Here is a 25,855-nt window from a genome sequence, read left to right on the forward strand (position 1 = left end):
GTTCACAATGCCCCACCGACCACACCGCCGTGCTTGGAGAAAAATGTGATTCTCTCGTTGCTCTAGTAGGGTCGTGAGGTCGTGCTCCAGGGTCGTACCGGGGAAGAGGGGCCAGGGGGATAATGAGCTGTCGAGGGTATGTCAGAGATAATGAGTTGCTGACCTGAGACAGACTGGTGGCGTGGGAGGGGAGAGAGGGAGGCAGAAGAAGAGGATTATAGTCGACCCTTAATCCATCCAGTGTCAGCATCCTTCCCCCCACCTCCAACACAACACCACCTCCACCACCACTCCATCCACCAACACCATCCCTTTTTCACCACCACCACCACCACCACCACCACCCCTTCCACCAACACCATCCCTTTTTCACCACCACCACCACCCCTTCCACCAGCACCATCCCTTTTTCACCACCACCACCATCACTTTCACCTTCCCCCTCCCTTCCCTTTCCAGTCGTCCTCTTTCCCCCTCCCCCCCGGCCCTTCCCCTTAGGGATCCCACACCTCCTGACAGCTCCGTGTGGGGGGACGAGAGCCTCAGTTCCTGTAGGTTGCGCTTGCGCCGTAGAGGGACGAGTTTGGACCCCACCCCCACCCCTCACCCCACCCAACACCTTCTTCAGATCATGGAGGAGGAAGGTTGCATATGGACCATGTCTCCTCTCCCACCCCACCCCACACACACCACACCCCACACACCACAACCCACACCCCCACACGCCACACCCCACACCCCACACACCACACCCCCACCCCACACACCACACCCACACACCCCACACCCACACACACCACACCCACACACACCACACCCACACACACCACACCCCTCACGCCACACCCACACACACCACACACCACACCCCCACACCCCACACACCACACCCCACACCCCACACACCACACCCTCACACCCCTCTCTCCTAGCACGGTGAGGGGCGTCCAGATTAGATTTCTTCATGCACCTCCCAGAACGTTTTTTTCCCTCTTACTTCCGTAAGGGAAATTGTGTAATATATTATCCTGGGATGATGTGGGGCTCATGTTAACTGACGTGAGTGGGGGAAAATCATGTCTTTCCTCCTCCGGTTCTTAATCACCGGTGTGTGACGTGAGTCTGCGCGTGCTTCCCCACCAGACGTGTGACGTGTGCTTTTCAATCTGTCGCTCCTCAATTGGTCATGATCGTGTCCAGCTCAGGGGAGGGCAGAAAGGCGTGTGTCGTGGGAGGAGAGATGGTGTCCTTTCTCTCTCCTTCCCCCGACTTAATTATCTTCCCCTGAGGCTGTGTTTTCTTGAGGATTAATTAGTATCTCATTTGTACCCTTAATGACCAAAACGTTAATTAATATATACTTACCTGGAAGACACTCGCACACACTGCAGTTGCGCTGATTCACATACAAAACACATTCAGATACATGTACAAATGTAGACAAAGACATGCCAACACACGGAAGCATATATATATATATATATATATATATATATATATATATATATATGTATGTGTGTGTGTGTGTGTGTGTGTGTGTGTGTGTGTGTGTGTGTGAGTGTGTGTGTGAGTGTGTGTGTGTGTGTGAGTGTGTGTGTGTGTGTGTGTGTGTGTGTGTGAGAGTGTGTGTGTGTGTGAGAGTGTGTGTGTGTGTGAGTGTGTGTGTGTGTGTGTATGTGTGTGTGTGTGAGTGTGTGTGTGTGTGTGTGTGTGTTAGTGTGAGTGTGTGTTAGTGTGTGTGTGTGTGTGTGTGTGTTAGTGTGAGTGTGTGTGTGTGTGTGTGTGAGTGTGTGTGTGTGTGTGTGTGTGTGTGTGTGTGTGTGTGTGTCTATACTGACCGTCTTGGTACCGAGGTTGTTGACCCTACAGACCAGATGGGCGGTCTGACCCTCCACAGCCGAGACATTCGAGGTCACGCTGGGGTCAAACACCGGGTCAAAGAGGGTGTTGAGGTAGTCGCTCCAGGAAGCGGGGTCAACGTCCACGCCCTCAACGCTCATGTCAACGTCGCCCACGTCATCCACGCCCAGGGTCAACGTCGGGTTGGTGCTGGTGGCCTGCTGGCCGACCACGACGAACTCTGACGCTGCCGGGCAGAAACATAGGCCAGGGTCATTATTGGGAGGTGGGGGTCAGGAGCTCTCTCTCTCTCTCTCTCGAAATATCCATTCATTTATCCCACACCAAACACGATCTGAGCTACACAAACACAAGTCAATATAAAGTTTATTTATATGAATATATATATATATATATATATATATATATATATATATATATATATATATATATATATATATATATATATATATCAGTAAATATAGTTTATTTATATAGATATATAAGTATATATATCAGTAAATATAAAGTATATTTATATAGATATATAAGTATATATATCAGTAAATATAAAGAGAAGAGGAACATGAGTGAAAGATGCTGGCCGCTGATGATCATAGGGGTTCATTTAAATGTGTCAATGGGGAAAATCACAAAGAATAATGATTACATTAAGAGTTTAAAAAAAGAAAATGATAGAAAGAAAATGGAATATAAGATCATTTCGTTAATTTCGTTGGGTGTTGACTTCTTTTTTTTTTTCTGGTGCATTTCAGGTTAGGAATATTTTAACGTCTGTTTAAGCACGCGTCGTTAGCAGCATATCCGGATTATTCCGATGGTACAATCATTATTGAATATGCAAATGATATCTCTTATCATCCCGGAGGCTTATCTACCTGACCTTTCAACCCTTCCATCCCAGTTTAAGAGGAACAACTGATTTCCTCGATATATATATATATATATATATATATATATATATATATATATATATATATATATATATATATATATATATATATTGGAAAGGATCACAATTTTGCGCGTGATCAAGATATTCCCATGAGTCTCTTGTGTCTCCCCTGATGATGTGATTATTACACGAAAGTGCACTTGGGAACTTTTCGTGTTTCATTTTCCCCGTGGACTCATAGGAATATATGTATGTATATATATATATATATATATATATATATATATATATATATATATATATATATATATATATATATATATATTTTAATTTTTTTTCTTTTCGTAGTGTACAATGATGGTTGTGGTTGTTGGTGTTTAGAGTCCTATCATCTCTCTCTCTCTCTCTCTCTCTCTCTCTCTCTCTCTCTCTCTCTCTCTCTGGTGAGAGAAAATAACATACAAAGATAGCAAATGTTAAATATGCATCGGTCTTTAACAAAGAGGGTATTAAATAAAATGATTCATCCTGCTTACCAGAATATATATATATATATATATATATATATATATATATATATATATATATATATATATATATATATATAGATAGATAGATAGATAGATAGATAGATAGATAGATCCCAGCTTGCGGCGGGTCACAGTCTGTCGACCAGAGCCACTGCTTGATGAAGAGCTATAGGCTACCGGAAGTGCATGGTAATTAAAAAGGTTGATTAGTGTTTGATAATGATTCATGCATAACTTGGGCAGTTGTTAATCACCTGATGGTTTTTTTTATAACCTTTTTCATTTAATTGAGTTATTCTATACCTTTGGTTGACCTTTTGTATACATTTACTGGAACTGTCATATACATGTAGTTGATCTATTATGTATGAATTATATGACCTTATATATACCTTTACTTGATCATTTACATACTTTTACATGATCCATTATATACTTTTACTTGATTTAACACGTGATTATCATGATTATATACTTTTCTGACATACCCGCTCTTTAACACTGCATCATCAGTTCGTTTCACGTCAAGATAAAACATAGATTCGATAACAAAACTAGTGATATTATCCTTGATTTAATCATGGACGTGATATCTTCTGTAACATCTTGTGTTTCTCTTGTTCCATGGATCGCAACACAGACTTGCACAACCCAACACAGACATGTACAACCCATGGATCACAACCATCGCCATTGGTTGATTAACTGCACTGCAGACATCCATCCACCCCGCCACCACACCACCACCACACCACACCACCAACCACCACACCACTACCACCACCTCATTGTTGATTATCTCCTCTAAACTGACTTGGGATAAGTTGGGATCATTGTAGTTCACCGGTGACCCGTGGTTTACGATGTTTACGATGGTCGTACCAGGTGTGTGTGTGTGTGTGTCGTCTCCTCGGTCGATTGTTGTCGTTTAAGTCTTCAGATGCCAGACGTTCTGACGGATGCTTGGGCAAGACTTAAGTTTCCCACTACAGATCGTGAAGATCAACTTGATTATATTGGATCGTTAAGATCAACTTGATTATATTAGATCGTCCAGATCAACATGATTATATTAGATCGTTCAGATCAACTTGATTATATTAGCTTGGATGCATGATACTCATCTGGGCCCCCCGAATCTGTCATTATTTGAACAAGGTCGGCACAGGGAGACGCTGGCCGTCTGGGACAGCGAGGGACACACAATATGAAACATTTAAGTAAGTTTCCCCAGCAATCCTGACCAGGTCGAGAAAAAAACAAATATTTTGAATTCATTCATATACGAAAAAGATTTATAGAACTGCAAACTTTTTCAAATGGCTCACAACAGGTCGACTGGCAATATATATATATATATATATATATATATATATATATATATATATATATATATATATATATATATATATATATTGCCATTAATTCATGTTATACTTTGAGAAACGTTCAATCTTAATGACATTTTTCTAATCGGTAGAAGTGTGTAAGGAAGAAACAAGAGAAAACGTATTTATCACTTGGGGGAAAAATATGGAAAGAAATGAATGATGAGCAAAAAGGTGAATGTTGATAAGGTTATACATTCATTCAAAACTGTATTTAATGACACTGCTATTATTGTATTGTTTAAGAAAAGAAAAACTACTATATATTATTTTCAAATATATATATATATATATATATATATATATATATATATATATATATATATATATATATATATATATATATACGAACAAAGTGCAGATTTATTTATTTGTTTATTTATACTTTGTCGCTGTCTCCCGCGTTAGCGAGGTAGCGCAAAGAAATAGACGAAAGAATGGCCCAACCCACCCACATACACATGTATATACATACACGTCCACATACACATATATACATAACAGACATATACATATATATACACATGTACATATTCATACTTGCTGCCTTCATCCATTCCGTTCGCCACCCTTCCACACATTAAATATTCAGTTTATAGATACCCGAAAAACTGTAGAAACCGAGGAAATTTCTATGTTCTTTTGTTATAGAGAACACGAACCCGAAGCAAGTTTGTTTTTAGCTACTGTTCTCTTTGAAACCTTTAAGCATGCCTGTACGACCCTTGAGCATGACGGTACGACCCTTGAACATGACGGTACGACCCTTGATTATGACGGTACGACCCTTGAGCAGGACGGTACGACCCTTGAGTATGACGGCACGACCCTTGAGCATGACGGTACGACCTTGAGCATGACGGTACGACCTTGAGCATGACGGTACGACCCTTGAACATGAGGGTACGACCCTTGAACATGACGGTACGATTCTTAAACATGACGGTTCGACCCTTGAGTAAGACAGCGTGATCTTTTGTTATAACCTGACCTTTGACCTAACCCTTTGACCTTATGTTTTTAAAGGTCATGCCCCCGTTAAGCGATGGTCGTGCCGTTGTGCTCAAGGGGTCGCACCGTCGTGCCCAAGGGTCGTACCTTGATGCTCGAGGGTCGCACCGTCGTGCTCAAGGGTCGTACCTTGATGCTCAAGGTTCGCACTGTCGTGTCCAGGGGCCATATCGGCGTGCTCAAGGGTCGTTCTGTCGTGCTCAAGGGTCGCACCGTCGTGCTCAAGGGTCGCACCGTCGTGCTCAAGGGTCGTACCGTCGCGCTCAAGGGTTCGTACCGTCGCGCTCAAGGGTCGCACCGTCGTGCTCAAGGGTCGTATCGACGCGCTCAAGGGTCGTACCGTCGTGCTCAAGGGTCGTACCGTCGTGCTCAAGGGTCGTACCGTCGCGCTAAAGTTGTTATGAGTAATGATAATTTGAGTTTCATCCTTTGCTCACACGACCTATATTTCTAGTATCTATACTTACTGGACGACTTACAGCTCACCCTATACACCACCTCGCTAACTGGAATACCCCCCCCCCCCCCCTGTGATTGAATCATGTAACACCACAACTACTGAATGATCGCAGACTTACATCACGTTTTCTACTTCAGAATTTCCTCACATCTACATCACGTTTTCTACTTCCGAATTTCCTCGCAGACTTACATCACGTTTTCTACTTCAGAATTTCCTCACATCTACATCACGTTTTCTACTTCAGAATTTCCTCACATCTACATCACGTTTTCCACTTCAGAATTACCTCATATCTACAGCACTTTTTCTACTTCAGAATGACCTCACATCTACATCACGTTTTCTACTTCAGAATTTCTTCTCATCCACATCACGTTTTCCACTTCTGAATGACCTCACATCTACATCACGTTTTCTACTTCAGAATTTCTTCACATCCACATCACGTTTTCCACTTCAGAATGACCCCACATCTACATCACGTTTTCTTTTGCTTTCATGCAACAAAGACAACTCAGTAACTATGTCGAATCTTCATGCAATGTTCGTTTTTGTGTATTTTCCGTTTGTTCCACGTGATGAACACGTCCCCTCCCCTCTGTGAACATCAACACTCGCCCCTGCTGTCGTGTGGATACAGACACGTTTCTTCTGTTGCCCGTGTCTGTTGCCCGCGTCTGTTGCCCGTGTCTGTTCCAAATTCGCCTGGAGGAGGGCGGGCGGGCGGGATTTACGACGGTATAAGAAGAGACACAGAGGCTCCGTCATGGAAGTGTCGATCCGTCCTGTGCTTTCTTGGTAGCTGGGCCGTAATTGTGTATGTAAGGGAGGGTTACCACACGATGACGGATGGTGGACTTAGATGGCTAGTTTGTGGGTGTTTGTCTCTACGCGTCTACCAGTCCAGGTAGATAGAATCTACTCGGCCTTCTCTACTGACGTGTGTATGTGATAGGGAGACTCAAGTTTTTACACTCGTGTTGCCCCGTCTATTAAACTTGTATGTATGTGACGTCTTTACACACACACACACACACACACACACACACACACACACACACACCCTAGGGTATGCTATGTACCCATTCCACCGACCAGGCCGTAGTGAGGGATGAACAGCTGGATAGACTGTGGATCGGCTGCCACGACCAGGATTCGAACCTTTGCGGCTTTGATCCCAGGTGGACTGTGCAGTTTGTGGGTATGTATGTGTGTGTGTGTGTGTGTGTGTGTTCTATGTGGTATACTTTTATTGTATGAAGACATTTGAAGCGTCTCTCGTTCCTTTTACCATGAGCATTAACAAACAAGAAACCCCGAGCCAGCGACCAGACTGATCGCTTTCGCTAGCCTCTGTACACAAACTGGAGCCAGCGACCAAAAGTGGTGGCGCTCGCTGGCTTCTGCACACACACACACCAAAATTGTTTGTTTCGTGGCATTTAGAGAAGGTAGCGAGCTGGTTCTTTGATCTGCCTCTGTGTCCTCTCTCTCTCTCTCTCTCTCTCTCTCTCTCTCTCTCTCTCTCTCTCTCTCTCTCAGCTGGCTTCAGTATTTCAGTATTGTCGATAGACAGTTCTTTACCTTTGGTAATATATATATATATATATATATATATATATATATATATATATATATATATATATATATATATAGAGAGAGAGAGAGAGAGAGAGAGAGAGAGAGAGAGAGAGAGAGAGAGAAATGTGTGAGCGGAAACAGCCATTCCTCGTCTGTTCCTGACGCTACCTCATTCTTCATGAACCACAGACAAGCTGTATTACCTGTTTCCTGGACGTTCTCCTGGTGAATCCAACACTCCAAACCAGGAGGAACCAACCTACCTTTCCTAAGAAAACACGACGACCTCATATTTATAGGCAAGTTTCTGCGCCTCAACATACTAGCGTCCGAGAGGTGTGTAGATCATACTTTATATACACGTCCCCTTGGGCTTCGTATAATACCTTCCACCCTTGTGTATTATCTTCCATACATCGACATAATGTGTATGAATTAGATATGGTGTGAAGATCGTCACAAAGTGCGAGTATAGGGTTCGGCAAAAGTATATCATGTGAATATCACGTCTTCTTCTTTAAGCTCAGAAAATAACATACTCATGTATTTTGCTGTATTGAGTATACTTCACGCTCACGGCTACAGGGGGAAAGATTCACCCTGTTCTCAAACGGGTTTTGTACGATTCACCCTGTTATCATGCGTGTTTTGCTCTTCTATATTTCTTTGATGCAATTGTCCTCACAGATGCTTATGTAAATTATATGTATATATATATATGTATGGCACGGCTGGAGTGCTCACCTTCCATCACTTGACATTGATATATATAACACTATAGGAGTTCTTTCTACCTAGGCTATGCTTTACATAACGTTTGATTACTTATACTGTGCTGGGGGAAGGGAGTTTTACACTCGTGGGGGCCGTAACATTTTACGCTATCGTTCACTTTTTTTTTTTTTTCAAACGCCTTTATGTTGGCTGCATTTGTTATTTCCTCACTATTTTCCATTCCTCAACACTCAAACTATAAAAGTACTTGTTAATATCTTATTTTCTACAGTTATCTTGCTTAATTTCCATGTTGATTCCTCTTCTTCGTTCTATCCTTATGTCTTTCGAAGCACTGTTCACTGTCTACGTCGTCAGTATGGTTTAGAAAATAGAAAGGTTTTGATCAGGTCACCCTTCACTCATCTTGCTTCCATATTGGGCAGATTGAAGGAATTCTGCCCATCCCTGTAACTCAGCTGTCTTAATCCTGGTAACGTATTTGTTGCTCTCCTCTGCATCTCCTCTATCACCTCTTTGTGCTACTTTAACGTGCGGTGTGACTCATCCTAAGAAGCACATTGGAGTGGGTGTGTGTGTGTGTGTGTGTGTGTGTGCCTTTACTTGCCTGTGTTTTTCTGTATGTTTTCCTTCGTTTGACTGTTGTTCAGCACAATGTGTGAAGCCGAAATATCTGTTTATGTCACGTACAGTGCTTAGTGATGGCTAGGATTTATGGTGGACGATGACTCGTGACCTGAGGAGCGTGACTGGTTCCATTATCTTCATATCCAGCGACGACAGGGCCATCATAGCGGGGAGGGTTGGGCTGTGAAGGTCAGGGAAAATGTATAGGTTAATTTGCGCCAAATTAGGTGAAACACCTTTGTAGGAGTCAGTATAAATCACTGAGGACTACACCTAAGTTCTCCTGGCGGCCGATATTCATCTTAATTCTTAATGACGTTGTGGAATTATACCAGCGACATTGGTGTGTACGTCTCGTCCTGCCACCTGATGGAGAACGTTCGCTGGCATGATCGGTGCGCTAGGACGCGCGAGTGCGCAAGCAGCGCACACAAACCATGTAAACACGGCGCCATATTTTTTAATTCATTTTTTTTTTCAAATATCATCGAAAATAAGGTAGATGTACTCTACTAGGGGAAGATTAGGTAAGGGTTTTATATATTATGTGATATTGTAGAGGTACTTCATGTATTTTCTTTTAACATTACTGTATCCCAGAGCTTCACAACCCCTTTCAAATATAGATTGACTTTTTATTGTAAGAAAAATGAAAATAAAAGATATCACTCACGTTGCCCAGATCTTGATTTATTCAGATCAAATAAACTCAACCATCCCATAAGAAGCTGTGCTTCACGTCTCCTTCATTGACAAAAAAGGGGAAAAATAAAATCGAGGACGCGTCCATATCTTCCTCCCCGTCTCTCCGGATTTCGTACAATTTAGCCGTAGCAAATCAAGATGGACAGTTAGATATACGGGACGAAGAAACTCTGGCGGGAATAGACCAATACACACACACATCCACGCCTAGTAACACATAGATCATCGGGGGTCTGAAAGAAAAAAAGACACACAAAAAGCAGGCTTTCTTAACGTTTGGAAAATAAGAAGAAAAAGAAATAGACAAACATTAGTACTAGAAGAATAGCATGTAAGTAACGTGTCGAGAGAAAGAAGAAGAAGAAGAAGAAGAAGAGTGACATATTGGAGGAACGCTATACAATGTTTACCTATCTCGAGGAGACATAAGTAAGACCCAAGTCACCATGCTAGAACGCATCTGTCAATACTCACCCAGCGAGGCGATCGCTATGATAGCAAAGAGCAGGGCTCGCCTCCCACACGACCACGAGCTGTGTCCACTCATACTGGCCTCCTCATACTTCTTGGAGAGGAATGAGAGAACTTGGTATATTCCCGGGGAACCAGATCACTCTCGGGGTACTGTTAGCTTCCACTGGCACAAATGGTGAGTCTGCTCCTCTGCTTTTGGGTCTCAGAGTAGCAACAGACGTGAGGCAAGGGAGTGGTCGAGCCCACCTCTGGTTCTCATCGTGGTAACCTCCGTCAGGGTGTGGAGGGTTCTCTACTGGTTTAAATCGGGTCCTCCTCCTCCTCCTCCTCCTCCTCCAAGGAAGGGTGACGTCTCCTGGTCCTTGGCTCAGGTCCTGCTCGAAGGTTTAGAAATCGTCATTATCATAACTGGAGATCTTAAGGTCTGAAGAGATAATTCAACATTTGATGTTATATTTAACAGATAATATCATGTAATAATCAAATAATCATAATTATATTTCATAATATAATCAACACATGCACACTTAAGATTATGTCATAATATAATCAACACATGCACACTTAAGATTATATTTCATAATATAATCAACACATGCACACTTAAGATTATATTTTTGTTACTATACAAAATATATATGATATACAGAACACCAGTGGAACATTTTATTTTGCCACAGTGACCATAAAATGCTACTGTGTAGTAAACAAGTCTTACAGTGGTGTGTTTACACATCATATTATAAACACTACCTCTGTGGAGCCACTCATTACATATTGCTCTATGAAAAAAGTAAAACGTTTCTTTTACAAGCTGAAACTGTTTGCAGTAATAGGGCTACCTTAGCAGTAACGTGGCAGTCTTAGCAACAAATGTGGCTACCTTAGCAGCAACGTGGCTATCTTATCAACAAATGGCTACCTTAGCAGCAGCATGGCTATCGTAGCAACAACGGCTGGCTACCGTAGCGATTGCGTGGACAGGAAGATTGCTATTTAGCGCAGCGGTTGCCATGTTTTTACAGTAGCGTCCCACTAGTGAGTCTTCCCACCACTGTACACTTAACTTGCCATCAGCATTTAAGCCGAACATAATGATACACTCTGAATGTGAATAAATCTTACGCTTTTTTGTACTAAAGAGAAATTCGTTTGATATATATTGTCCAACATTCATCACATGTAATCATTATTTTCAACTGCTCTTGGTTTTGGTGTTGGTCTCCTTCTTCTTCGTAATGTTATTATCTTTGATATTTTCATGTTATAATTGTCATTATAATTGTTATTATCGTTTTTGATAATTTTCATTCTTTCAATATCATTATTACTACCATTATTATTATTATTATCATTATTATTATTATTATTATTATTATTATTGTTATGATTATCATTATAAGTAATTATTATTGCTATTGATCATTTTCATTATTATTATTATTACTATTATTATTATTATTATTATTATTATTATTAGTAGTAGTAGTAGTAGTAGTCGTAGTAGCAATGATAGAAAAATAAGTATCAGCATTACAGTAAGAAACAGTGGCAGTGTTATCAGTTTTACTAATAACAGTTGTAGTAATACTGTACCGGCACAAGTTGTCGTTGTGTAATGAAAATAGACATTACGTTACTGGTGGTTTCATATTTTCATCTGCGAGTCTACTACACATTGCTGGTGTATTGATAACTGACATTTTTAACATCTACATACACTGCTAAATTACTGATGATATAGAGTAAGTCCAGTCCACGTTCTCGAATTAGGGATATATATATATTTTTTCTTTTTCTTTTGTTAGCTAGGACGGCATGGGCAGATGAAGCCCTAATCAAGGCCCAGTACCCAATCCATCAACCAACCCTTAGAGGTGGATGAACAGCTGGGTTGATTGTGGACCAACTGCCGAAACCGGGATTCGAACCCATACGCTCGACCCTGGACGGCCCGTGAATGCCATCACTTGGTCAGGAACATTAACCGTGGCGTCAAGTCATTTTATTGCTATTTAACATTCTACCTGGCGTATATATATATATAGGCGGTTAAACTAAAAGATATTGAACATTCTATATCACACAATTCTAGAACTTTGACCTCTTCCTGTTCCAGCAATGCCAAAGCGAGTCTCTCTCTCTCTCTCTCTCTCTCTCTCTCTCTCTCTCTCTCTCTCTCTCTCTCTCTCTCTCTCTCTCTCTCTCTCTCTCTCTCTCTCTCTCTCTCTCTCTCTCTCTCTCTCTCTCTCCGTTGTCGGGACAGGCATGAATTGTTCCGAACGTTCGACCCAAAGCGAGTGTTAGAACACAATTGGAGTTAGAGGAATAAACGCGGGAAACTAACTTACGAATAAGATTAAAAAGTTGAAATTCCGTTTGGCGTTGCCAATGTAGTTAGGGAAGTTGATTTACATCTGGTGGCGTAACGCTGGCTGTAGTCTGCTTAGATTTATTTCAATATATATACATTTTTTTGTAGTGATGTATTAATAATGTGTAAGTTATTTTCACCGATGGACGTTACTATGGCTTTTGAAATTCTTGATTTGTTTTTTATAAGGTAGAATTAAGATTTTTTTTTCTCTAGTATTTATCGAGGTTATGTAACTCCGGATTTATTTGTTATTACGTAGAATTAAGACATTTATCCAATATTTATCGAGGATATTATTTAATTCTCTCACCATGAAACACATCGAAATGTTTAGTTTTTAAGTGAACAGAAAATACTTGGGAAAAAGTACGTAAATGTGCTATGTTGGAGTTTACTGATAAAGTAACGTGTTGATGGGTTTACAATCATCAGTAACAGAAGAGTTACTGTAAACTGTAAACTATTCCTTTAAAGAGAAAAAAAAAAACAAGGCTCTTGGTATGGCAACAGTGATTTTGCTCTCGTGATCCAAATTTTATATGTGTTGGATATCGAGAACATTCGTCGCTCGTATAGTTTACGGTAGACTCGTGCTTCTTCGTGGCGAGTTTACCGTGCGGCACACAAGTTTGAATAGACCGATATTAACAGCTGTTAACTGCTGTGAGGCAGTCGATCTCCGACGACCACACATGGCGCCATTACCTTTAGAGGCAGCCTAGCTAGCTTCGCCTCTCCTCCTCCTCCTCCTCCTCTACACCGTCAGATAATATAATGCTCCTTACTACCACAACAGATCAGTATACCAGACTCATATACCTTATACTCATACACCAGACCTATTTTGAAGTACTGTTGCCGAGAGCTGGGCCCCCTCACAGAGAGAGCAGAGGCGAAATATAAGACTATAAGAATCATACGTTGAGTATTGACAACAACAGAGGGAGGGTTGGGGGCGCGACTGGTTATCAAGACATCCTTGACACTGTTACTGTGACCCAGAGGCACGCATGCGTGAGCTGGAACACTAGCTGGGCCTGGCTGGCCCTATACTGGCTGCCAGAGGACGACCCCAGTCCCTTAACCTTTTGGACAACTGGTATAGGGATCCACGTAATATCAATAACCTGGTATTTTTTTTTCCGTTTGTGTATGTGGATGGCTGCTCCAGGTGTGTGTGTGTGTGTGTGTTGGGGTGGGTAGGGAAGGGGGCGACATAGCGGAAGAGATAGAGAAAACGTAGCAGATGTTTTCCTGTTTTCTCATAATAATATAAATTAAAGAATGAACAGGATTTTTTTTTTTTTTGTCACGTCCATTCTTTAGTTTGAGTCTTTCCTATCTGAGGATATTCCATATAATCGAACTAGAAAACTAAGATTAATTTGCAATATTATATATATATATATATATATATATATATATATATATATATATATATATATATTATATATATATATATATATATATATATATATATATATATATATATATATATATTGGAAAGGATCACAGTTTTGCGCGTGATCAAGTATATTCCTATGAGTCCACGGGGAAAGTGAAACACAGTAAGTTCCCAAGTGCACTTTCGTGTAATAATCACATCAGGGGAGATACAAGAGGGAAATATAAGTCAGTTGACATACAACGAAGGGACGTAGCTAGGACGCCATTTGGTAAACATGCGATTGTCCAAGACCGATAGGAATATATATATATATATATATATATATATATATATATATATATATATATATATATATATATATATATAGTTGCTAGTTGGACATTTGAAGCTGGAGATTTTACTGTGAATTAGAAATGTCCAGACTCTAATATAGAGAATCTCGTATAACATTAATTTATGACGTTTCATTTGGAAGACATAACAGCCATTTTCACAGTGGTTGAGAACTGATTAACATGTGGTATCTGGTCAGTGCCACCACTGTAAGTAAACTGTCCGTGTAAGCATACAAACACATACAGACTGTTTGTGTAAACAGACACAGTATGTGAAAGACGTGATACAAACCAACATATACCGACCGTCTGCATGTCAACAGATCTTGTGTGTGTGTGTGTGTGTGTGTGTGTGTGTGTCTGTGTAATATACTCTCTCTTTTCATCTGACAAAGAATTCGAGGCGGGTGGAGCTGCCAACCTGGCTGTATCAGGTTACAGCTTGGCTACAGTAATCTCTGTATCCTACAGTCTGGGCTGGACACCATTCATCAGCCAGGTTAATTGGCTTCATTTCATTCTCCACTCACGCGGTCTGGCGGTGTAACCTTGCAGATCAGTGTAGGTAATTATCAGGCGGGTTAATTGAATTAGTCCCCCCCCCACCTCAAAAAAAGAAAACGGGAGTTATTTCCAATGTGGTAATTGCTACTGTCCGCGTTTGGCCTTCACGTATGTATATACACGTCGATGGTAGAGTCCAAACGGTAAGGACTCAGAACCTTAGCTTTGAGGTTCTGATAACACTGATACAGTCACTGATAACACTGATACAGTCACTTCCTGTGCATTGATCCATTCAAACCTGATACGCTAGTTAGAGGAAGTGCTGTGATACACCCATCCAGTACACTCATATGAAGTGTACTGGTCTACTGAGAAACCTATTACACTCACAGGAAGTGTAGTGACATACTCAACCAGTATACTCATGTGAAGTGTGCTGGTCTACGCAGAAACCTATTACACTCAGGAAGTGCTGTAATATACCCAGCCAGTACACTGATGTGAAGTGTGCTGGTCTAATCAGAAACCTATTCCACTCAGAGAAAGTGCTGTGATATACCCAACCAGTACACTCATATGAAGTGAACTGGCCTAATCAGAAACCTATTACACTCACGGGAAGTGCTGTAATATCCTCAACCAGTACACTCATGTGAAGTGTACTGGCCTATTCAGAAACCTATATACACTCACAGAAAGTGTAGTGACATACTCACACGTTTACCCAACTCTTATAGTAAGTACTATGATACACTCAACACCTTGACCCTCCCGGCTCTCAGTCATGTGTACTACCACCAACCTGCCCCACTCTCACTCTCCCTCAGCCTGATGATTTGTCCTCTTTCACACTCACACACTCTCACTGTCGCACTCACCGTCGCACTCACTGTCGCACACTCACCGTCGCACTCACTGTCGCACACTCACCGACGCACTCACTGTCGCACACTCACCGACGCACTCACTGTCGCACACTCACCGTCGCACTCACTGTCGCACACTCAAGTCATATGTTCACTGGCATATTGTCTCTTTCCCAAACCTTCCGTTCTCATATATGTTCTCTCACAGGCAAGAGGTGTTTTATTAAAGTATCATTGAAGTGTATGAATTGTGTGTCTTGTAATCCGACGTTTAGAAGCCGATAATGATCTAGGACATTGCTGGGAAAATATATTGCTGGGCTTAATTCTTTTGATGTATCACAAACTCCAGTTACCGTCAGAAGTTCACGTTTGTGGCCGGGGCTTAACTGGTTTACGTCAAGGGTTACAAAAAAAAAAAGAGGGAAAAATATAAGAAGTAAGATACTTTGAGAGAGGGAAAGTAAAAGAGGAGGGAAAATACTTTTGAGGTTGTTGGAGAAGGCGAGAAAGTCTTGTCTTTTAAGATTGGTCAGGTCGTAGTTATGTGAGGAAGTGCGTGGAAAGGGTAAAAAAAGATTGGCAAAACTCTGTAGTGGAGGGAAAGAGAGACCAGATACCACAACGGCCCATCCTCGAGTGTGGTGTTAACTCCTCTCTCGTATGATGAATCACTTGGCTGAACCTGGGTGAATCTAGATCTACGAGGCTATAGCAATAACCGTGATATGTCTACATAGCTATACACCATCCTGGACAGTGGATGGGATAATTAGTAAACGAGGAACCATTGGTGACTGAATACAGAAATGACAGTAGTGTGACCGCTCTGTCTGTTGCTCAACTGGGTGTATATGCTGGAGCTATAGGGTTTCTGGTCTCTAGCTACAGGGAGGCAGGTCTCTCCCTGGGTACAGGGAGGCAGGTCTCTCCCTGGCTACAGGGAGGCAGGTCTCTCCCTGGCTACGGGGAGGCAGGTCTCTCCCTGGCTACAGGGAGGCAGGTCTCTCCCTGGCTACAGGGAGGCAGGTCTCTCCTTGGTTACAGGGGTCAGGTCTCTCCCTGGCTACAAGGAAGCAGGTCTCTCCCTGGCTACAATGAGTCTAGCCACCTTTGTCAAGCCGTCCACACACCAACAGACAGAACACTCTAGCACTCGACTGGGTAATCATTGAACAAGCAAACAGTCACACAGTTATTTGACTGGCGCATTGTGATGCAAATAATCAATTAACTGCCAAACAAGCAGTCAGGGAGGGGGCAATTAAGCTGCGCAAATGACAGAGAAAGCTTAGTGTGTTAACCTGCCTTGGTTTTGTCTTGACATTTAAGTCCAAAACGTCTTAATATTTCATCATCCACATTGATATCTATCGAGGTCAAAGGTCAGACGATTAGGTTAGATGTTAGAAGGTCAAGAGAGTGGGTGACGCGATGGGTCAAGTTAGCACAGAGGTTGATCAAGACGGTGGTGGGTCGAGGGTTCGAGATTGTGCCTCAGGTGGTCAAGACTGTGGATCTAGGGGGTCACTGTCATGCTCAAGCTCTGTCGATGGTGTGGGAGATCCAGGTACGACCCTTGAGCAAGATGATACGACCCCTGAGCACGATGGTACGACCCCTGAGCACGATGGTACGACCCTTAAGCACGACGGTACGAGCCTTGAGCAGGATGGTACGACCCTTAAGCACGACGGTACGACCCTTGAACACGACGGTACGACCCTTGAGTATATTATGGCATGGCTTTTAACCAGATCTACAGGGGTCAGGTCAAAGGCCAGGCCATTATACCCAAGAGTCGTACCGGTCGTGCTCAAGAGTCGTACTGTCGTGCTCAAGGGTCATACCATCGTGCCCAGGGGTCGTACCGGTCGTGCTCAAGGGTCACACCGTTGTGCTCAAGGGTCGCACTGTCGTGCTCAAGGATCATATTATCGTGTCCAGGGGTCGTACCGGTCGTGCTCAAGGGTCATACCATCGTGCTCAGGGGTCGCACCGGTCGTGCTCACGGGTCGCACTGTCGTGCTCAAGGGTCATACTATCGTGCCCGGGGGTCGTACTGGTCGTGCTCAAGGGTCATACTATCGTGCCCGGGGGTCGTACTGGTCGTGCTCAAGGGTCATACCATCGTGCTCAGGGGTCGTACCGGTCGCGCTCAAGGGTCGTACCGGTCGTGCTCAAGGGTCGCACCGTCGTGCTTAAGAGGTTAAACATGTATGAGAGAGAGAGAGAGAGAGAGAGAGAGAGAGAGAGTCAGTCAGTCAGGATGGAGGAAGGTGAACCACAAACCAATTCGTGAAACCTTCCCCAATTCTTCCGTGGTGGGAGACGCGGGACCGTCTTAAGAAACCACTGCTGGTGCTGGGGAGCCAGGCGGTCGGGGCTGAGTGGGAGTTATGTGTGTGGGGCGCGGCGCCTGATATACGCCCTGGTCCAGCTGTAACCCTAGTGTGCACACACACAGACACACACACACACACACCGACCCTCATCGTCGCGGACCCTTACCACGGACCCTCACCCAGATTGAACATAAATTCAAGTATTCGTATATAAATGTTTATAAATTTTGCTGGTTTTTATTTACCATCAGGAAATTCTGGACTGCAAATACATTACGCCTGAAGGAAGTGAACACGGGATTGTTACACTCTGTCCTGATGAGCTGAGTGGAGGTATATATATATATTATTATTATTATTATTATTATTATTATTATTATTTATATATATTATTATTAATATATATATATGTTATTATTATTATTATTAATGCTTTGTCGCTGTCTCCCGCATTAGCGAGGTAGCGCAAAGAAACAGACAAAAGAATGGCCCAACCCACCCACATACACATGCATATACATAAACGCCCACACACGCACATATACGTACCTATATATTTCAACGTATACATACACATTTTCTGTGCACCATGACAGCCAGGAAAGGCGAGGTAACCTCATTTCGTTTTCCACAGGTCAATTTTATGGAAATGGTCAGGTTGTTGAGTCATGGGGGGGGGGGGGGGGGGGGGGAATCGCCGCTGTCTTCTTTATATTCGGCCGTATGCAAATTACCTCATCTAAATAACGAAATCATTGGTCGACCATTGATTTATTACGTCGTGCGAACCGCATTTGTAGTCCTGAATATTTTTTTTTTTTTTTTTTTGATCGTGAAAGCAGCCAAATTTATCAAATTGCTTCGGCCTGAAAGTCCCCCAAGACTTTTATTGACAAATCTTTGTATAGTGCCAGAATGATAGTCAACTCAAAGGCCAAGAATCCTTATAGCATTTAAGAATCTTCTAGTAATACCGTATCGCATCCACTTCCTAGAACTACCCAAAAAGCGCGCATTAAGGAATTTGATATATCACTATTGCATTTGAGAAAAGCAGTAGTGAGAAACTTGCTCATAATGAACTCTCCTGATGATTCATATGTTTGTGTTTACTAGATACCATGTAAGGATTGTAATTAAAGTTTACATGAGACAAAGTGGGAAAGAAATGATTTAAGAATAAAGCAGCATCAGTATAGTGTTCGTGTTGGCCAAGAATCAGTCCCTCTATCCCCGTGTATATCACATCGTTCCAATTTGTTCTATCCTTTGCAAGCCTGATATCCTCCTGCACTCTCAGGTCCCCGAATCTTCATAGCATCTTTCCCTCCATCCTTCCATCTCCTTGTTCCCTCCACTTCTGACACGTATGACCTCTCAATCATCCTCTCTGTCTGTCCAAACCACTTCATCACACCTCGTCCAGCTCTCTCAGTCTGTACTGACCTAAAGCACGATATTCCCAACACATCCATCCTCCTCCTCCTCCTCTCTTGCTTTCTATTAAGGGCCAGCGGCTCGCACCTGTAGAAGGCGTGCGAGAGGGGCGGGTGCGTGGGGCGGCTGGATATCCTCCCCTCTTATATTATCAAGTTTTTAGGAGGAGCCAAGTGAGGATTGCCCTCATGAACGCTAAGTGACTGATGATAAGTGAGGCACGAAAGGCGAGTACGTATGTAAGAATATATATATATATATATATATATATATATATATATATATATATATATATATATATATATACACGTATTTATTTAATGGCATACATATAATGATATGTGTCGTGCACACATGTGTTCCTGGGTTCGAACGTCATAGATCTGTTCATGTATTTATTACAAGTCACACTCGAGGCGTCTCCAGCCCACCAGTCACAACCATGCCTTCCTTGACGGACGCTTTGGCTAATGGTTCCTCGTCAGGCGACTGCACACCTCCTACCCTTACAACCCCAGCACCCTCTACAACCTCAACACCCTCTACAACCCCAGTACCCCCTACAACCCCAACACCCTCTACAACCTCAACACCCCTACAACCCCAGTACCCTCTACAACCCCAGCACCCTCTACAACCCCAGCACCCTCTACAACCCCTGCACCCTCTACAAATCCAACACCTCTACAACCCCCAAACCCCCTACAACCCCAACACCCCTACCACCCCATCACCCTCAACAACTCCAGCACCCTCTACAACCCCAACACCCTTACAACCCCAGCACCCTCCCACACACACACACACAAGGCCCCGGATAGACATAGGGGGGAGAGAGAGAGAGAGAGAGAGAGAGAGAGAGAGAGAGAGAGAGAGAGATGTCCTGAGGTATTGTAGTTATTTATTCACAGAAGCTCAAAAGATATACTTTCCAGCCAGTCGTATTACGTGGGTATTCTAATTTCCAAGTATTTCTCGACACAACCTGTACTGATCTTCTGGTATTTGATATTCGTGTTTTCTTGACGCAATGCGAAACGTGGAATATTTTGTACGAAATGTGTCATGTAAATCGAGGTAGAATACTTTTTTGTCTCTACCTTCGTATTACCAGAGCGTGGAAGTGCAGCCCCTAATGTTCAGGTCAAGCGCTCCAGCTGCTAAGTTCCAGGTCGGTGGGTCGAATCGGTAGGTTCCAGATGGAGCTGTGCAGCTCGTAACTTCCAGGCTGGGGTGTTCCAGCGGCCAGCTACCAGGTGAAGAAGGGCTTCTGGTCCGTCGTTCCAGGTCGAGGGCTCCAGGTCCTACTTAAGTCTGTATTGTCGCCACATTTCATGGCATCCAGCACACTTCCAGAGCGCTGGAAGACCTGCCTCCTCTGGTTATTATCATTATCACACACAGACACACACACACAGACCTTCCTTTAGTGAGACACTCCCTTATTTCGTTTCCATAATCCACTCATTTCCCTTCGAGAAAGTTCGCTCTTTCGTATATCACATCCTTCCAAACTTTTTCTTTCTTTTTTTCCAGTTTTAATGAACACACTGGAAACGAGAATCAGGGAGGGTCTGGAAAGCACAGTCGAAGTGCACAACGACAAAGTATTTCTTTCGAAGTCTTCCAGACTTGTGTGACTGGAAGTCGAGGACCTGTGGAAGTCTGGACCAAGTTCAGCTAAGAGGAAGACGGGTCGTGCCGGCACACACCCGCTCTCTCTGACGCCTGCTGCGCTACTGAGGGAACGGGGCGGGTCGGGGCGGCCCCGCCAGCTGTGTGGTGATGGTGTGCGGGGAGGTATGGTGACTTGACCACCCACCACGGCCGTGATGGGAACGTACACTGACCGTCACTCGCCACGGTCTCGACAGTGAAACCGTCACTGTGATGTGACCGGTGAGGTCATAGAAACCATGGCTTTGGTGTGACGATGAGGTCATAGCAACCATAACTATGGTGTGACGGTGAGGTCATAGAAACCACAACTATGATGTGACGTTGTGGTTATAGAAACCACAACGATGGTGTGACGGTGTGGTCATAGAAACCATGGCTATGGTGTGACGGTCATGGCGCGTCTGTGGATAAGTGTAAGGCACGGCTATAGTGCCCCATTGTCTATGGTGTGGGTGTGGTCAGGTCAGCGGGGGGAGGGTCGTGTCGATGGAGGGAGGGGCGCCCAGTTGTGGAGAGGTGAGGGGGTGTTCACCTCCCAAGCCGCAGGAACTGGCGGGTTCGATTTGCAGAAGGGAGCGAGCTGCCCCTTGAAGGGGTAAGGAACAGCGTGTTGGAGGACCTGGCGAAGGTGGCAGCTCCCTTAACAGGTGGAAAGGCCCAAAATTTTTTGGGGTTTAAAGAAAATTTGGGAAAGGGGAGGGGGGGAAGCGATGGGGAAGTAAGGGTATTGGGGAGGTTTAAATAATATTTAAATTTAAAACGTATGTTGACTTGGGGGGAAAACCCAAAAATAAAATTTAAAGGGGCAGTCAGTGGGGTTTAAACTCCCGGGCACACGGCTATCTGGAGCATAACTGGCGCCCAAATGTTGGGCAAAACCAAATAAAAAAATTTTTAAATTTGGGGTAAATTTTTAAAAAAGGGGAGGAGGGGTAAATTTTAATTTAAAAGGAAGGGAAAAAAAAGGAAGAAAGAAGGGGGGAAGGGGGGGAAAAAAAAAAAAGGGGAGAAATTTTTAAAAAAAAAAAAAACCCAAAAAACAAAAATGTAAAAAAAAGGGGGGAAAAAAAGGGGGAAAAAAAAAGGGAAAAATACAAAGCCCCAAAACCCTGAAAAAAAAAAAAATGAAAAAAAAAACAACACAAATTTAAGTCCAAAAAAGGGAAAACCCCATAACCCAAAAAGAAAAAAGGTTTTTTGTAAATGAATTAAACAAGGGTAGGGGAAAAAATTTTAAAAAATGAAAAAGAAGAAAGAAAATAACACATCTTTTTTAAATTCCCTTTTTTTTAAGCTCATATTTCCCCCAAAAGGGGATGATGATTATCAATTTGTAATTTAAAGGGGTTTGAACTAAAATTTTTCCCCTTAAAAAAAATTTTAAATGGATTTTTTCACCCCCCCAAAAAAACAAAAAAACCCCCAAAAAACCCCCCCCCCCCAAAAAAAAAAAAAATTCCCCCCCTTTAATTAAAAATTTTAAAAACCCAAAAAAACCAAAAAAAAGGTAATTAAAACATCTTTATTTCAAAATTGAGAGACCTTAAAAGTCCCCCATGGAGGGGGGGTGTGTTGTTTTTGGGTTTTGTTTGTGGGTTAGAAGGGGGGAAAGGGGTGGGAGGGGACTTGGCCCCCAACTTTGAAATTTCTAAAAATTTTGTGCAAATGTTCCAAACTTGGAAGGAAAAAATACGGGGTCCACTTTTTAACACGAAGCCCCCCCGGTTTCACAGAAGGAGAAGAAAAAGGCGGGTAAAAAGTCCCAAGGAGGCAACATATTTACCAAAGAAAAAAGGGAGAGGGAGAAGTAAAAGACCTTTATAATTTTTTTCCCCACCATGGAAGAGAGAAGATGAAGGGGATTTGATAAATCTTTTTTAATTTCTAAACATTTTGTAACCATACATAAGTTTTTCCCCACCATGGAAGAAGAAGATGAAGTGTGACTTATCACATCTTTTAAGTTTCTAAACATGTTTGATGAGGCCATACAAATTTTTCCCACCAGGGAAGAAGAAGAGTGAAGTGACTTGATCACATCTTTGTAAGTTTCTAAACATGTTTGATGAGACCATACATAAGTTTTTCCCACCATGGAAGAGAGAAGAATGAAGTGTGACTTGATCACATCTTTTTAAGTTTCTAAACATGTTTGATGAGGCCATACATAAGTTTCTCCCACCATGGAAGAGAGAAGAGTGAAGAGTGACTTGATCACATCTTTGTAAGTTTCTAAACATGTTTGATGAGACCATATATAAGTTTCTCCCACCATGGAAGAGAGAAGAGTGAAGGGTGACCTGATCACATCTTTTTAAGTTTCTAAACATGTTTGATGAAGTTGGCAGGTGAAAAGCTTTTCCTATTGTGTGTGAAGAGAGAGAGCGATGTGTGGACGTCATACGGCATTACAAACAAGAAATGTTCTCGTATAGAGAGGTAATTCTGTGACGTGAGAGTTGTGGATGATTGGATGAAAGTGATCAACCAAACTGTCAGTGTGGACACATGTGGATGATTGGATTACACTGATCGACCAAACTCTCAAGTATGGACAACATGCGGAAGTTTTGAGAAGTTGTTTAATGGGAGAGAGAGAGAGAGAGAGAGATAGAGAGAGAGAGAGAGAGAGAGAGAGAAGGGTTCTCCGTCCTCAAATCTACGTCTTACACAGTATAACATTATCATGTTGCTGGCGCCCCCACATTACCTGGGCAAGTATTCCAGCGGCGAGCGACCCCCGACAGGCTGGGTAAAAGAGAGGGAGGGAGGGAAGATGGATGGGTGACGGAGGCAAGGGGGGGGGGGGGAGACGGCCATCAGCCCCATGAGGGGAGTGTGGGAGGTCATAGAGGAGTGTGTGGGAGGTCGTGGGGGAGTGTGGGAGGTCATGGGGGAGTGAAGTCATGGGGGAGAGTGTGGGAGGTCATGGAGAAGTGTGTGGGAGGTCATGGAGGAGTGTGTAGGAGGTCATGGAGGAGTGTGGGGGTCATGAGGGAGTGTGGGAGGTCTTCTTCCTGTGGGAGGTCATGTAGGAGTGTGTGGGAGGTCATGGAGGAGTGTGTAGGAAGTCATGGAGGAGTGTGGGGGTCATGAGAGAGTGTGGGGGAAGTCGCTAATATGTGGGAGTCATGAGGGAGTGAGTAGGTGTCATGGGGAAGTATGGGGGGAAGTCGCTAATGTGTGGTTCAGGTTTATAGATAAACTTAGACGTAAAGGATCACAGGACAAAGGTTCTATTTGAAGCATCTCACAACCTCTCACTCTCACAACCTTTCATCCTCTGCCAACCTCTCACATTCTCTCACAACCTCTCACATTCTCTCTCAACCTCGCACATTCTCTCACAACCTCTCACAGCCTGTCTTACAACCTCTCACAACCTATCTTACAAAATCTCACAACCGGTCTTACAACCTCGCATCCTCTCCCCACCTCTCACAGCCTGTCTCCCAACCTCTCACATCCTCTCCCAACCTCTCACATCCTCTCCCAACCTCTCATATTTCAACCTCACAACTTCTGGCATCCTGGTGGAAGCACAGACAGGTGAGAGGTCAAAGGTCAGATGTACTTTGGGAGGGAGGTTGGGGGTTGGGGGGGTGGTTGACATTTACCCCACTTGACACTGGTAATGAGCCAGTTGAGGCGGGGTTTCTTCAAGGGCCTGACCCGCTCCATATGTTGACGTTTCTGTGACGGGTGACCTCTCTCTCTCTCTCTCTCTCTCTCTCTCTCTCTCTCTCTCTCTCTCTCTCTCTCTCTCTCTCTCTCAGACTGTCACAACTTCCTGGTCTTTGAAATAAAGAAAAGAAGAAGAAAAAAAAGGAATGATTCTTTTGACCTTTCCTGGACATGGCCGACCTGTTGACCTTAAGTGTGACATTTCTGGTCATCGGTCATAATGATTCTCGCCTCATGAACTATTAAGGCGAACAGGAATGCTGTCCCCAGAGTTCCTCCTGTGTGGGTGAGGGAGGGAGGTCTGGTGGTTGAGGGAGGGAGGGAGAGAGGCCTGGTGGATAAGCGAGGGAGGGAGGCAGGTATGGTGGGTGAGGGAGGGAAGGAGGGAGGTCTGGTGGGTGAGGGAGGGAGGTCTGGTGGGTGAGGGAGGGAGGGAGGCAGGTCTGGTGGGTGAGGGAGGGAGGTCTGGTGGGTGAGGGAGGCCTAGTGAGTGAGTGAGGGAGGGAGGTCTGGCAGCACGGCCGGCGGAGCACTGATCGCATCGCATCGAAATGTCTTCAGTCACACGTAGGGTAAACGTGTAGTTGAGATACACGATAAATACATCGCACAGTTTAGGGACGGGGCGACACAGGTTTACAACTCTCTCTCTCTCCGTTACACATAAGTAGTGATCACACACACACACACACACACATACACACACACACACACACACGTATTCCCTGCTTGTCGTAGAAGGCGACTAAAAGGGGAGGGAGCGGGGGGCTGGAAATCCTTCCCTCCCATTTTTTTAATCTTCCAAAAGGAGGAAAAGAGAAGGGAACACCAAGTGAGGATATACCCTCAAAGGCCCAGTCCTCTGTTCTTAATGCTACCTCGCTAACGCGGGAAATGGCGAATAGTATGAAATATATATATATATATATATATATATATATATATAT

At 43.4% G+C, this 25,855-nt stretch overlaps 2 protein-coding genes across 4 annotated transcripts in view; one reads left to right on the forward strand and one right to left on the reverse strand.

Annotated features, from left to right (window-relative positions):
• LOC139756373 (zwei Ig domain protein zig-8-like) overlaps positions 1 to 21,264 on the reverse strand; it is a 37,649-nt gene extending 16,385 nt beyond the window's left edge. For 2 of the 3 annotated variants that reach the window (XR_011714328.1, XM_071675753.1), the window contains exons 1-3: positions 20,656 to 21,264; positions 10,270 to 10,643; positions 1,839 to 2,086 (exon numbers count right to left, since the gene is read on the reverse strand). Coding sequence is in view for 2 of the 3 variants with exons in the window: in XM_071675753.1 (XP_071531854.1) it covers positions 1,839 to 2,086; positions 10,270 to 10,342 (321 nt within the window). In the remaining variant the exon portion in view is untranslated. Of the gene's footprint in view, positions 1 to 1,838; positions 2,087 to 10,269; positions 10,644 to 20,644 lie in introns of all 3 variants that reach the window. The other variant, XM_071675754.1, reaches the window with a different exon arrangement.
• Positions 1 to 25,855, forward strand: part of Zmynd8 (Zinc finger MYND-type containing 8) — a 427,013-nt gene that overhangs the window by 35,114 nt on the left and 366,044 nt on the right. The gene's annotated exons all lie outside the window — the stretch shown is intronic.

Source organism: Panulirus ornatus, chromosome 21 (genome assembly GCF_036320965.1).
Source record: "Panulirus ornatus isolate Po-2019 chromosome 21, ASM3632096v1, whole genome shotgun sequence".
Classification (NCBI taxonomy): domain Eukaryota; kingdom Metazoa; phylum Arthropoda; class Malacostraca; order Decapoda; family Palinuridae; genus Panulirus; species Panulirus ornatus.